General features: G+C 33.5%; 2 protein-coding genes across 2 annotated transcripts; both read left to right on the forward strand.

Moving 5' to 3' along the window:
- Window positions 1-1,766: 1,766 nt before the first annotated feature.
- On the forward strand, window positions 1,767-2,237 carry LOC110100778. The gene has a single exon (XM_020828437.1). The coding sequence runs from the start codon at window positions 1,767-1,769 to the stop codon at window positions 2,235-2,237; it is 471 nt and encodes a 156-aa protein (XP_020684096.1).
- Window positions 2,238-12,954: 10,717 nt separating this feature from the next.
- On the forward strand, window positions 12,955-15,595 carry LOC110100783 (fasciclin-like arabinogalactan protein 15). Its single transcript, XM_020828451.2, has 2 exons — window positions 12,955-14,341; window positions 15,281-15,595. The coding sequence occupies exons 1-2, from the start codon at window positions 13,039-13,041 to the stop codon at window positions 15,352-15,354; spliced, it is 1,377 nt and encodes a 458-aa protein (XP_020684110.1). The 5' UTR covers window positions 12,955-13,038; the 3' UTR covers window positions 15,355-15,595.
- Window positions 15,596-16,439: the final 844 nt, after the last annotated feature.

Raw genomic sequence — 16,439 nt, forward strand, 5'->3', positions numbered from 1 at the left:
CTAAGAAAATGCTTTCAAAAGTTGTAAGAAAGTTATCCCAAACAAAATCTTAGACAACTAGTTAAGCGTGCATAATTGAAAGGCTGCATTAGAATATTAATAATTTTTCAACAAATATTTTAAAAGAATACTTTTTTTTTAATAATGAATTTAATTTATAATATGAACATAAGCCAAAGTATTAGCTGGAAATTTATTATAATTTTATAAAAACAAATTAGAAAAAAGATTTGCACTTAGTCAAAAGATTAATTATTATAATACCTGATTATTAATTAAATGTTTATTAAATTTACCCAAAAAAATTGTTTATAAAGTATTTGGAAGGGCCTGCTTAATCAAGTTGGAAGATAAGGACAAAAACCAAGATATCCTATCTGGTTTTTATTGACTTAAGTGTTGTTCAATACTCATAGGCAAGTTCCTGGAAACTTCAACCAAATGTAATTTATAGTTAAAACAAAGATTGTTAGCCACTAATGTAGATTTAATTTAATCCCACTATTTGATATTATAATAATTTTAGGGATTTGATTTGAAGTAAAATAAATTTGTGGTATTTAAAATGCACTCACTCAGCTCAAGCGAATTTGGAATACAGTGCCATTGTCAAATGTTAGGAGATCGTTTATGATATGTTCGATCATTTTTTTCTTAAGAAGTGGAGAATAAGTACCAATAAACTTAGTATAAGAGAGGTGTTGACGTCAGATCCAGTAAGTGTCGACAGTGTGCATCGATCTTATTGGCAATAGCATGCATTAAAGTTATGAGCGACAACAATCGAAGAAGTCAACAGGTATCAATCATGGTGTCGATTACGTGCATCAAAATTGTACGTGATGATATTTGTCGACGGCTTGTCTTAATCTTATAAGTGATGGCAGTATCAATAATGTACATTAGACTTTAGGCGGCAATATGCTTCAATATTTTTAGCCAGCATCAGCATTAGTGTCCACAACGTGTGATGACATGATTCAATGTTATTGACAATAAAGTTGATAAAATACAGTATTCATATGTGACAATCATCGAACTATGATGGCCCCCATATTGTGCCAAGAAATGGTGGTAAAAAAATAGATGAGGATCTGGAGATGATGATTGGGTGACTATTAGAGAAATATAATATAATTTAATTTAATTTAAAATAAACTCTGACTATTTATTTTTTGGAAAAAATATAACAACTAATATATCTACTATGAGAGAAATTATTCTGTGCGTAGGCCGAATGCAGCTCTACATTCGGATGCGAATGAAGTGCAATCACGTAAGTGATATCGAACTGTGATACATAACAAAAAAACGACGTAACACATTCTAATTGATCTCCGATAATATTTGACGTCTGCATAGAATAATTAATCATTCCGTTTGGGCACGTAAAGCCAACTTTGCCATGAAAAGAGTTTTTTATGTAAAATATTGTATTTTTGTATTATTCCAACGACGGCAGTCTATAATTAAGCAACCAGTCCTCTCCCTCTACCCCTCGCCCTCTCTCTCTCTCTCTCTCTCTCTCTCTCTCTCTCACGCTCGATCGGCCGTCTAAAGCTAGTCATTGCAGTTCTCGGCGAAGGAATCGGAAATTCGGCCGTCGATCGCCGAAATCCACTACCCCAATTTCTCTCTCCGATCTAACGTGATCGCAATTCAAGTATTAAAAAAAAATCCCTATCTGTCAGCTCGCCTCTGATCTTATCCCTCAATCCCTCCGAAAATGATCCCCAATGTTCATTAACTCTAATCACCAAAGCCCAATGTGCCAACAAATCACCCACAACCAATCCCTTCCTGCGATCGTAAAAGAAAAATCAAAACATAAACCTCGTTTCCCAGAGATCGCCGGCAGGACAACCGCAGAATGCGTTGCGATCTGCTGCTGCTGCCCTTGCAGTATTTTCAGCATCCTCATCCTACTCGCCCTCAGACTTCCGAAGGGTCTCTGTCGCTGGGCGCTTCGCAAGCGGATGCGTCTCCAGCGAGCAGAGAAGCGGGCGGCGCGTATTGGATCCGGTATCCGTGGATCCTCGCATATTTGGTGGTCAACAACGGCAGTTGAAGGGGATTTGGATGAGTTCGCTGGACTGAGTCTGGTGATGTTGGTTGGAAATCGGTGGCCGGAGCGTTCGCCGGCGGCGGATGCTAGGGCTTTGGAGATGGAGGTGTGGTCCGAGTTTACCTGTCGCGGGTTTTGGCGAAGCCAGTCGGGAAGAGAAGAAGATTCGTAACGTCGTCCAAACGGAATTGTAACGGAGTTAGATTGCAATGGACCCCCAAAAACCCCAAAACAAAATAAATTGCCTATTCACTTCATTTTCTTCTTTGAAATATAAAATTGGTAAATTTATATTATTACAAAATGGAAATGCTGAGTCTTAAAATATAAATTTAATTTACTTTTTTAGAAATAATTTAATGTGCCTCATTCTACAACACCAATGCATCATATACGACTAGCAAGCAATGTTGTTGACAATTGTGGTTGACTGGACAGTTCAATTTAGGTCTAATTTGTACCCCTATAAGTTAGGAGTGTCATGGTAGGTCAACAGATCGGGTTCAGGTCCAATTCGAAATTAATCCAATCTAAATCATTGGGGTTGATTAGGGGTGTCAAAAATGACTCAACTTGTCAACTAGGCCTACACAAACTTGGTTTTGGTTGACTTGTCTAATATATGGGCTGGGTTCAGGTAGGGTTCTAATTGATCCATGAACTCAAGTTTGACCCACAATCAGGATTGAGAGAACAATACAGGAAAAAGGAGAGGTTAACGATCTGATAGTTTGATTGATGTCTAACTGAGGTTGATCTGAATGACCTAATAAATATGAAAATAATTTAAATGATAAATATTCTTATACTATTATATATTTGTAATTAAAAATAAATTGAATTTATAAATTAATAATATCTTATGTAATTAAAAATTTAAACATCTTAAATTTTTAAATTTAATTCAAGTTTAATAATTATAATGCTTTTTGAGTTTGCATGAGGTAATAACTTACATGAATTGAGGGAGCCATGTGAAATACTTAGTTGGAATTTCTTTTATTTATTAGTATAAAATTTTTCACAATTAACCTAAAATTCATGACTAAAAAACTAATAAAATGTTTTTTTAATTAAAATGAAATATACTAATAAAAATTATTCTAATAGCTCTCTTACCACAGCTTCGGGTTGATAGCGGGTTGGATTATGGTTCAATTTTTTAACTCATATATTTAACGGGTAATATTCAGGTCAGGTCAATTTCGAATTAGACTCAAACCATACCTATTGATCCACTTTGACACCTTAAAATTGACACTTGAAAGATTGCCAAACCAAACCCACGTGTGGTAACATGGTAAGTGTTTTTAAAGATTTGATGCAAGTTATATGCACTAAAGGGAAAGGCATGAGCTACTGAGATTACAGGTAGGGGTGTCAATAGTTGACACGACCCGAAAATCTGACTCATATCCGACCCGATAATTTCGGGTTAGGTTCAACCCGAATCCGAAATGGGTCGGGTTCGGGTTCAACAATTTGACCAGTTTCAAAAATTGGGTCAAGTTCGGGTTGACTCTTTGACCCAAATTTGAACTGTTTTTTTATCCGAAAACCCATTTTTTGACCTGTCAACTCAAGATTGACCCGTTTTGACAAAAAAATTTGAGATTGATCAATTCTAAAGATTTGATGCAAGTTATATGCACTAAAGGGAAAGGCATGAGCTACTAAGATTATAGGTAGGGGTGTAAATAGTTGACATGACCCGAAAATCTGACTCATACCCGACCCGATAATTTCGGGTTAGGTTCAACCTGACCCGAAATGGGTTGGGTTCGGGTTCAACAATTTGACCAGTTTCAAAAATTGGGTCAAGTTCGGGTTGACTCTTTGACCCAAATTTGAACTGTTTTTTTACCCGAAAACCCATTTTTTGACCTGTCAACTCAAGATTGACCCGTTTTGACAAAAAAATTTGAGATTGATCAATTCTTGGACCAAAAAACTAGTATTTTTTTGTTGGCACTGGGTCATTCGGGTCGTGTCAGGTTTACTCTAACTCGAAGCAGGTCGGGTTCAGGTCCGGAAAACCAACCTGTTTTCAAAGACGGGTCAGTTTCGAGTTCGACTCGAACCAGACCCTTGAACCGAAATTAACACCCCTAATTATAGGGAAGAGGAGAGGGTTAAGAGATGATTGTGGGGTTTTGTAGAAGGATATACAATGAAAGATAAATACTTAAATAGCTTTATCTTTACTCAATTGTCATATCAATATGAGAAATATTTATTTACCTTAAAGAAAAAATAAAAAAAATATCATCAATAAATATTATTGATTATTATAAATTTATAATTATAATAAATATTGTTGATTTCATCCCAAAATTAACGGATATAAAAATTTGAACATAATATTAATAACAAGCAATTATCTAATACGAATATTAATATAAGCGGTAAAACCGTCAAAATTGATCATAATTTTTTTTTTAAGGGTTATGTTGAATATAATTCAAATGTGAACACTTTTGTATTATACTATTAATATTTTTATTTCAAATAACTATTTTTTATATAAAATTTCGGCCTCAAGCCCACGACATTATACATATTAAATAAATAACTAATAATAATAATAATAATAATGTCGTGATCTTGAGGGCAAAGTTCTTTAAAAAAAGTATTAAAAATAATAGTAATTTTATATAAGAGGAGACGAAATAGTTCAAAAACAGGCTATTATTGCGATATTAATAAGGTTAGACAAATAAGAACAAAAACAAAATAAGCTGAAATATTCATATATGATAATATGAGTCGTCTAAAACAAACCACTTATATATTAAGAGGTTTCATGAAAAAAAAAATAAAAGAATATAAATAAATGTTTTAATAAAGTTTGAGTATTTTTTTTAACGCATTTAGGTCAATTAACACAAATTCACACACACATCATAGATACAAATTTCGAATCCAAAATCTATTATTTTGATACTTTTGAATTTAATAGTTTTAATAAAATTCTATATAATCCATTTAGTATTATTTTAGCCATAATGCAAAGTTTTATATTAATTGAGATATAAATTTATCTTTTGTTTTCACTAATAATACAAATAGGTTTTAAATTGCATACAACAATAAGGACAATAAATCTTTATCTCACTATGTGAAGTCTTCTAAATGCGTTACACTTATTTATTATGTTATATTAAGAGTAGAATTCTAATTTAAAACTAATAAAAATAATCTTTTTTAATACTTTCTAACTTTTTTTTTAGAACTATACCCTACAAGATCAACGGAAGGCTGATGTTTTATGTCATTTCTCTCTCTAATTTTTAAATTGCATAAGATATTAAAAAAACATTAAAATACATATAATATAATCACCAAATAAGCAAATAAATAAGTGATATGTTCTATGTATGATACTTACGCTCGAAATTAATTAATTATTCTATGCGTACATCGAACGTAATGAATCATCCGGTTATCTCTGTGAACAGTAAAAGCGCAGATAACTGTGCTTTTACTATTCATGCCTTGCTTTTATTGTTCACATAAACAAAATCGGACAGTTCATCATGTCCGGTGTCCACACATAATAATTTCTCGTCGAAATGGGTGTTAACAGGCCAACAACTGGTACAGTTTTCCATGTTTTAAAATCTACTGAGGTAATAAATGAAAACTCTTAAAAGCCCAAATATAGAAAGCCCATTAGAAGTTGCGTCGTTTATGTTGAAGGAGATGGGCCTCTGCAAAAGCTAATTTTACACGGGCCGGCTAGACCTAAAGTAAGCAATGCTCTTATGCTCCTGGGTAATAGTAAAAGGCAATAGTACTATTCTACAAATATCATTCTTCAATTGAAAGGCAGTGCATCCGTTTTAATTTTACTTACATAGTGGATTGATTGAACTAGACAATGACTCTTATTTTTTCCCCGTTCCATCTTTTACTTATAAAAAATTTTATGTTCATTTCTATAGTTCTTTTGAGCACAAATCTTTGTATAATACAATAAAAATTTTCTCATTATATATTCTTAGTTTTTTAATTTCTCATTTTATATACTAAATTTCTAAGTTAAGTGTTGCAGAGATGAGGATGATTAGGTGAATGAGTAGCTTTACTTTTAAAGATATGATACAAAATGAGAATAAACGTGAAAAGGTTGGAGTATCTACAGTGGAACAGTAGTTCGACAGTAATACTACCCAAACAAAATTGACTGATTTCTATACAACAATTTTAAAAAGCAACTTTATGTACAACAATTTCACAACCGGCTTTACCGACAGCTGCAGCCGTCCCAAACGCACCCTAAATGAGAATAAACGTGAAAGGTTGGAGTAGCTACCGTGTAAGATAAGATTAGAGAGAGAGTCGCCTTAGATGGTTTGGTCACATAAAACGGAGGCCTTTCGATGACCCGATTGAGAAAGTTGAGGTATTAGATTTGATTTATGTTAAGAAATGTAGAGATAGACCGAAAAAGAATTGGTTATAAAATATTAGAAAATATTTTTTTTTATTAGATTTAAATGACAATTTAGCTTTTAACAGGACACGATGATGAAAAATGATTCATGTAGCCTACCCATATAGTGGGACAAAGGCTTGATGTTGCTGTTATTGGTCTTATATGACTCGATCTCTAATATATTTTGATTCAGGATAAAATTAAGATTTTATTTGAGACAACTTTCTTATTACTTTCTTAAGAAACTTTTTAGTATAAACATATCTTGAATTAACAATTTTCATACCAAAAATTAATTTTAAAAAAATAAATAAAAAGTTTTTTCAACCCAAACTTAAATTATGAACAATCAAGCAGCTACCATTGAAGAAATATAGCCAAAAAGTATCACTCACAATTTCCTGCATAAAAGTACAAGAAAAGTTAAATTGGGCCATAAATTCTTCTTTTGCAACTTTCGGCGAGCCCATAAAGAACCTCCAAACCATCAACTGTAATGGGCCTTCTTTCAACAACTTACTTCCAAGTACTCAATCATGATTTAGGAGATTAAAATCAATAAAAAAAATCGTATTTTAGAAAAAGAAGGGATATTTACTATAGTTAATATTAATTTTAAATTTAATAACTTTTCTTCAAGTTCACATTTAAAAAATGTTTTATTTTCACATTTAAAATAATAAAAAATAAAAAATGAAATTTTCATATTATATATATAAAGCTTATTTACAAGCATTTGAAATTTATTTTAGATGTTTAATCAAATCAAATTTTCCATCTTATTTTATTTATTAATAATATCACTTAGTAAATTTTGTTAAATTTAAAGTACTGATTGAATAACTCTACCAAAAATTAAATTCTAATATATTTACATTTTTAAAAAATAAATTATTACTTCATATTATGTCATATTCTATGGCTCAACTATTTATATTACATTTTATATTTATGACTTATTGAATTAAACATGATTTAATAATCAATCCTTACGAAAATATAAGAACAAATAACTTTATAAAACACTTTAAAGTTTAGGACGAGCACGTACTCATACTATTTTTCCTTACATGATGAAATGAGCTTTAAATGATTTTACAGGTCAATATCAACATACGTAAATAGTATAGTACCCATAAATAATCAAATTAACCCTAATCATCGAGGATCCTTCCTTTTCAATCTAAGGGCCTGTTTGGGATAGCTTTCTATTAGCTTTAATTTCCAAACAGTAATCTCAATTTCGTTTGACTACTGTTTTCTCGTTATTTTTTTCAAATTTTTAATGATAGAAAAATATTTTTTGCAACCATAGTAATAATGATAATTATGATGAATTTATTCATATTCATATAAATATAATATATCTATTGAATTTGATACCCACCTAACATTAATTATTAATTTTATGCCTTCTAATAAATGTATAAATTTCCTACCCTTAAATAATAATTAAATAAAGTCCTAACCTCTACTTCTTAAAGCCAAAGTTGTGGAGTAGGTAAATGAGATAGGAGAAGCCTTACTATTTTTTTGATAGAGAGTACCTTTGCTTTGCTTAGCCGACAGTTCAAATTAAGAAACACACCAAGCCTTGCCTATAGTTGTGGTGGTCCTTTCCTTATTTTTTTTTCTTCCTAAGTTGGTGGGAATCAAATAAGAGAAGTAATAGGAAATTAATACCATTTTGTACATTATGACTAAAAAAAGGTGAAATTATTCAGTGCGGGGTCCAAATATGAAGAACCGTCTAGACTGTGAGTATACATATTATGCACATAGTGTGTGCGGAGCCCGGACGGAAAGAACCAGTCAGATTGTGAGTATACACATATACTAATTTGAAACATATTATATACAAATATGTACGCAGTGTATACACTCACATGTCTGGACGATTCTTTCCGTCGGGACTCCACGTAGAATAATTTCTCAAAGAGAGAGAACAACATTAATAGCTTTTGGTTTATTATTATTATTATTAATTTGATATTTTCACGCATGCTTTTCTTATTTTATGATTGAGTAGGTTAAAACAATAAATCAGTCTTACTTCTTTCATTAATTCGATGCTGACAGAGTTAAAAAAAAAGGTGAGCATAAATAGGCCAATGAGAGGAACATTCTATCTAACTATTTGATATTTTTGATATATTTATGTATAGCACTAATCTTAAAGATCAAATTATAAAAATTTTGTGTGGGTATATATATAGTCTACGTGGACGCTGAATGTCGTCTACAGACCAATTAGAATGCATCACGTCAACTCTTCGCTTGGTAAGATTCGGTTCCGTTGACGCGACATATTCTGATTGGTCTCGAACGAAGTTTTGCATATGGTCTCCGCACATAATAATTCCTCCATAAATAGGGTGAAATAATGAATGAAATTAAATATATTTAATGGCCAAATTATTTTATTTGAAGGGCGTAAAAGCCCTTCAGTTATGTCAAATATGACATTGACTACTTAAAATATGCTTTTGATTGATTAAAGTATTAAAGATTATTTATGATCATATCTTATAACAATCTCTCAGATAACTAATTTAAGTTTTTTTTTTAGTTCTTTAAATAAATAATAAATAAAAAAAAATTTCAGCTGCAGTTTTAAAATGATTTGCAAAAAAATAATTTTGTTAAAGGCAAATTTTGTAAATAGAGATAAAAAAGATATATTCAAAACACACATTATTTCTTACTAAGAAACTATTTGGTTGGCTAAAAAATATATACAGTATAAAAAGAATACAGTTAATACGTTGGACTTATTTAAATGAGTATTTTTTTTTTGTTTAATTTAAAATGAATGTGTTTTCAATGCCAAAGATGGTGGCGACAAGCAGTGCTGGTCAGTGGCCAATAGAAGTGGTGCTGGTCAGTGGCGTATGGCGGTCAGTGGCGTGCGGCGGTGGTGCTGGTTGGCGGCAATCAAACGAGCTTGTCTACTATGTAAATGATTTTTGCCCAAAATTTGGCGATTTAGTTCAGCTTAACAATGTTTTACATCTACTTTGTATTCAGTCTTCTTCTAACTAAGCATTTAGAATATTTTACACACATTTTACTTCGAACCAAATTACCAAATATCCCCAATCAAATATCTTAACACAAAAAAAGTAGAAAAAACTATTTCAAATGTTATCTTTTTTACTTTTTTATTTTTTTCAATTACAATAATAATTTCTATTTGATCACTTCTTTTTCATTGCTTTTAAAAAAAAATTATACTAAAAAGCTGTTTTATAATTTCTACAATATCTTTAAAAAGTATTTGGGTATCTCACCTTAATCTGTTAGTTAAGATCAATAAAAAAATTACCGAAAATGAAGCTTTAAGTCACAATAAAAAAATTATAACTACTTTGTTATGACTTTTTTACTTTATTAAAATAAAAAATAAATATTTTATTGACAAATAGTAAGTAAACCAATTAACTGCTAGAATAAATAAATAAAAATATATTTTTAGTGGCATATAATAATAAAAAAACAATTAACTACCACAAAGTGGAAGCTTCGTTTTTCTTCTCTTTAAATATTTTTTTAATTCATCCATCAGGTGATCAGAGTAACAATAAGAACAAATATGTCAAATTGAAATCTAAACTATAAAACTAAGAATAATTAGTTGTGCTAATTATGCAGTATTAATTAACGAAACCAATTATGGAACCACCGACACTTTTGGAAGTTGGAACGTAACAGCTGTTGGGGACCCAGAAACGGACCCTACCCGGTCAAGTTTCCCAGGCGGGGAAACGTCTGGTTTCGACCCGCGAGGGCATAAGCTGTAAATATTGCAGCACAAGTCAGCGAGCAAACCACGACAGCTCATTTCCACCTATATGGCAAAATAATTGGGTAAGGGTCAATTTTTTTATTAGAATATATTTTAACTTTGCGATATAATTTTTTTAATTTTCTAAATGACATTAATTTAAAATAAATCAAATATTAAGTTCCATTCTCATCTATTTAAAAAATAAACATAATAATACTTATTTTTTCAGATAAAGATTTTATTTTTTAATATTTAATACTACTCTAATTTGAGTTGACTAGACTAATTTTGCATTAGGATAGAATTAAAAAAAAGGTAATTTTAAGTCTGTTTGGATAGCTTTTTAAGCGCTTTCTAAAATAGCTTTTTTAAGTACAAAATTTTTTTGAAATAAAAATTTTTATGCTACAAATTTGTTTTAAAAATCAGTAAGAAAAATATCTCAAATGAAATTTTAATTTAAAAGTAATAGAATAGTCTGATAAAAGGAGCAAAAATTGGGAAGATAGAAAAATTCATGTAGGATCTATATGGAGGCAGTGAGAAGAGAAGAAGTTCATGGCCTAATAAGATAAATTTGTTATGACCCTTGGAAGTAACAATAGTTAGAATTATTAAAAATATTCATATATACATATTAGAGTATATGTTTAATATTATAATATGAATATATATATATATATAATGATAATTATATTAGTTTAATTTTTTTATGTATTTAACATTTTTTTATTATTCTTTCATATTGCCTATAAGTAGGGATTTATATATTTAAATTCTAATTTTTTATATCAACAATATATAGAAATAAATGTCAAAATTATCCGGAGAAAACACTAAAGACAAAAATCTCACTTAGGCTAGTTTATGATAGCTTTTGACTATTACTTTGTTGTTGCTTTTGTAGAATTTTTGTGCTAGAAAATTGATGTAGAAAGAAAAAATAAAGCTGTCCCTAACGAAGCCTTAGTTTGACACTTGAAAGCTCAAACATTTGGGTGGTCTAGGCATCTCCTCACTATTCTAAATTATGCTTACAAATGTTCTCTTATATGTCAGTTTTACAAATATGATGGGTTGTTGGTTACATGGTAATATGCTAAATATTTCTCGCTATTGAAATTTGAATCCTATATGCCTACATTCTAGAAAAACCTTAAGTTGATGATGGTGATTGTGAAAAACTACCTCTTTGTAAACCTCTCTAATTGTAGCAAAATATTCCTCTTTCGGGACCCATGGTGTAATGGAAACTCTCTTTATAACCTACAACAAATATATTAAATTCCCCTATCCATGAGCACTTACACTCCACTATCTTGCTTCGTCTCAAATGACTGATAGAACTTCCCTCATGGGTTTCTCAATACTACAATTTTTTTTTTTAACATTTAGGTCAAATAAGGCAAACAAACCCACATATCACATATGCAAAACTTTAAACCCAATACCTCTTGATTAATAGACAAAGCTCCAAACTAACAGATTAAGGAGAGCCGTGTATCCTGATATTGTCACCACTATAATCTCTAATATCCCCTTACCCCCCACTTTGCGTTGCTCTATTGATGGGCATGTCACCTGACTAGGCACGAAAATTACGGCACTTTGTCACTTTATCATTACCTATTATGCTAACAATGAACTTGTTAGTGGTGTAATTGTATATATTTGGCATAAAAACTACTCCTTGCAATTCATTTGTTTTCTCTTGAAAGGTCATTATGACCTATGAGGGATCTTATGAATGTGAATGCTTTAATCAAGAGAAACATCATTGTCCACCCTCTTTGCAAACTCTATCACAAAGAAGTTGAGAGGATACCTCACTTATTTTTTTTATGTTGAATTCCTTATAAAATAAAATATTCTTCAGCTATTTCAAACTATAGTTACTAATAATGTTCCTTCAAGACGATTTGGGATTCAAGTAACTTTCTTATCATTTGTGTTATGATGTATATTCTACGACAAGATAGAAACAAAAAGAGGGTTGACAATCAAATTCAAAGGCAATAATTTATTTTTTTTGGATATATAAGCTAATTGAGACAAATTCATGTAAACATCATCTACGTAAGACTCAAATCTATGACTTTTTGGTTGATAACCAAAGCTCCCAACTAGCAGATCAAAGCTGAGCCACGTAAGTTAATAATCTTTATTTTTTCATTTAAAAATACCAAATGAGCAAAATTTCTTCTTGGAAAATCATTCAAGAAATCAAGATCTTGCTATAATGATATTGAATTTTAAATTGGCACTCTTCATAAATATATTTAATATGTAAATTGTTAACAATTATTTGTACAATATAGTCAGGGGCGAAACCAGCTTCAATTTTAAGGTGGAACAAATACAATACAAAAATAATTAAATTATATATATATATATTTTGAATTTAGATAAATGAATAGGAATAAAATTTTATATAATTTAGAGATTAATATATTATATAAATAAATATAAAATTGCAGATTTTAAAAATATAAATATATTAAAATTCTATGTATGTAAAAGTAAAACTGTGAATTCCAAAAAAAAAATAAAAAAAGACGCAATAGCCGAAAGATTACGGTGCACGACGCCAGTCCGTCAATGCCGTTCTGATTTCGCCACGTGTTCCATTGCATCCTTCATAAAAAAAAGTAAATAAAAGAAAATACAGACCAGTTTATCCCCACCGACTCCATATTACGACTTGAAGACATTCAGCTCTCACAGCCATTCCCGCCGCAGGGGAACCTCATGGATTCCCCACACAACACCGCCGTCCTCCTCCTCCCCTTCATCTTCGCCCTATTCTTCTCCTCTACCCCACCAGCATTGCCCTCCTCTTACCCTCCCTCCGGCGCCGGACAAATCAACTCCAACTCCGTCCTCGTCGCCCTCCTCGACTCTCACTACACTGAAATCTCCGAACTCATCGAAAAAGCTCTCCTCCTCCAAACCCTAGAAGAAACCGTCGGTCGACATAACCTCACCGTCTTCGCCCCTCGCAACGAAGCGCTCGAAAGGGACCTCGACCCTGAGTTCAAACGCTTCCTCCTCGAACCCCGCAACCTCAAATCCCTTCAAACCCTTATCCTCTTACATTTCGTCCCTACTCTAATACCATCCTCCTTCTCCCCCGCGCATCATCGCACTCTCGCCGGAGATAAAATCAGCCTGCACCGCAATCAATCTGGCCACCACCGCGTCGATCTAGCCTCAATCGTCCACCCGGATGCCATTGTCCGACCTGACGGTGTTATCCACGGTATAGATTGCCTTCTTGTCCCCAGATCTGTTCAAGAGGACTTCAATCGTCGGCGAAATCTCGCCGACATATCCGCCGTGCTTCCGATTGGCGCTCCGGAGGTCGATCCGCGCACTAATCGGCTTAAGAAACTGGCACCACCATCCCCTGCTGGATCCCCTCCTGCGCTTCCTATCTACGACGCCTTGGCTCCCGGCCCTGCAATAGCACCCGCCCCTGCTCCTGGCCCTGGATCCGGCAAGCACTGGTTCGATGGCCACCGCCAGATCAAAGATTTTATCCAAACCCTCATCCTGTACGGCGGGTACAACGAATTTGCTGACATTCTTGTCAATCTCACCTCCCTAGCCACCGAGATGGGACGATTAGTCTCCGAGGGCTACGTGCTAACTGTTCTCGCCCCTAACGATGAAGCCATGGCGAAGCTCACCGCCGATCAGCTCAGTGAGCCGGGAGCACCAGAGCAGATCATTTACTACCATCTCATCCCCGAATACCAGACGGAAGAGAGCATGTATAATGCAGTTCGGCGGTTCGGAAAAGTGCGGTACGATACGCTTCGGCTGCCGCACAAGATTGTGGCAAGGGAGGCTGATGGATCGGTGAAGTTTGGGCAGGGGGAGGGATCCGCGTATTTGTTTGATCCAGACATCTACACTGATGGGAGAATCTCGGTGCAGGGTATCGATACAGTGCTCTTCCCACCAGATGAGGAATCGCCCGTTCCGGCGGGAGCTGCCGGAAAGAAACCTGCTGTGGCGGCGAAGGCCGCAGATGCCAAGTTGAGGAGAGGTGAGTAGACTTAGACTTTTTTTATCATTTATTACTATTTATGCAATGCGTTCTAGTTGGTGCGGATCACGGTCGCCGGGAGTTGGAATATTCCGGCGTGGACACGTTAAATTCCATACTTGAATAAATTTTGAATTTTGTTCCGATGATTTTGTTTGAATAAGTGGCGGTAAGCGCACCAGAGGCGGTGTTCGCTTGCTCTCTGCCAGTTTACTGCATGTCTAGCTGGAAAAGCTCCCTCCCAATCCCATCACAATTCACGAGAGCTGTTGGCGGATTTATTTATTTATTTTTATTTTTTATACAATATTTAGTATCTAAATCACATCAAAATTTACTTTATTTTAGATAAAATAATATTAATAATATTTTTAATACAATTTAAATATTGTGATATTATATTTAAAATGTATTTATATATTTAAATATATTAGACCTTAATTATATGTTGATTCCCTTTTTTAATTTTTTTTAAAATTTATGCAATTAGGAATTAACAACGATTAGTATGTTCAACGCCCCTCTTTATTACAGCCCTGAGCCTTTTCAGCCACTGAAGTCTTTATGAGAAGACTCAAATTTACTATAGGCTATGAAATTTAATATTTTGTTAGTAATTTTAAATTTTTTATTTATTTCTCTGATGGCCTATTTTTCATAAATTGGGTGTTTCACGGTTGGCTCGGATGGCTGCTGGCTCACTGTTTTGAACATCAACATCAGCAATTATTACAAAAAAAGTATTTAATTTATATCCTTTACTATTTTCGCCCTACAAAAAACATAGCTTTCTTAAAGATCACATTTTTCCTGCTGAAAGTTAAGTAGTCGCCATCAAATTCGCCCCTTTATTTATTTTCGCAGAGTTCAGAGATTCTCCACCATTTAATATGTTTTAATTGCTATTTAACGAAGTTTATATTACATTTTGAACTTCAGGAAAATTGCTGGAGCTGGGCTGCCATGTGCTGGGTGTCTTGATGGATCCGTCACGCTTTACTACATGCCAATAGAGCGGAAAATCGCCCCTTATTCCTGGCGTAATAACACGGGGATGTTTAAAGTGCAGAAGAAAAGGAAAAAAAAGGTGTTGCTTTTTGTTTACTTTGGATTTAGAGGGCTGGTACTGAAGGTTTGTAAAAAATGGTTTTGGTGGAATTAGTCTTCCTTGTTCAAATTAATTTCTTATACACAAATAAAAATTGAGGCAAACAAAAGCATTCCGATTGTCTATTTGTTTGTCCAATTAATGCATTTGGTTGCGATCTCATCATTAATACTTATTTAAAACCGGTAGGATAAATATATTGTGCAAATTTTTGAGACGAAAATACGGATGGTTTAGGTTTAGGTTGCGACAATATTTTTCTTATTTTTTAAAGCAGTTTTTTAATTTATTTTTTGTTGTGTTAAAATGCTAGTTTAAATGCATTATGGAGCTGCATGATTTGATTATAGATATGGAATATATATAGGGGTGTCAAGTTTTGACACGATCAGAATTGGATCTGAAAAAATATAGGTTCAAGTCAACTTGGTTAGCGAACGGGTTGGGTTCATGTTCGGTTATTAACCCAATTTGAGTTTCAGGTTTGGTTCGGTTTGACCCGGAAACCCGAATTTCCTGCTTACTTGCCTTTCTATCGCGTTGTATGTTGTGTCACTGCGTCAGTAGCGTTGTCAAGCTTGTCAGTCTCATCGAGAGTCAGCTGTTCAGCATTTGGGAGTCGGTCGTTCGCCATTCGGTCATCCTCCAGGCTCCATTTGACGTCGTAAGTTGGCCGGGGGTCCCACCGTTCGCCATTTGGTCATCCTCCCAGCTCCTTTCGTCTTCAACCATTCTCCAGGCTCTGTTCCCCCTACGCTGTTAGCCGTCCGCATCAAGCAACCTCCGCCACTAGCCCGCCATCCACCTTAGTTATGAGCTATGAACGCCAAACATCCAGGTCGTGTCGGGTTGCCCTAGACCCGGGCCGGGTCGGGTTAGAAAAATTGACCCGAATTTTGAATTGGATCGGATTAGTGTCAGGTAAAAAATAGTGAACACGACCCGTTTACATATAATAATACCCATCACATGCGTTGGTAATTCTCAAAC

This window comes from Dendrobium catenatum, unplaced genomic scaffold (assembly GCF_001605985.2).
Source record: "Dendrobium catenatum unplaced genomic scaffold, ASM160598v2 original_scaffold_184645, whole genome shotgun sequence".
Taxonomy (NCBI): domain Eukaryota; kingdom Viridiplantae; phylum Streptophyta; class Magnoliopsida; order Asparagales; family Orchidaceae; genus Dendrobium; species Dendrobium catenatum.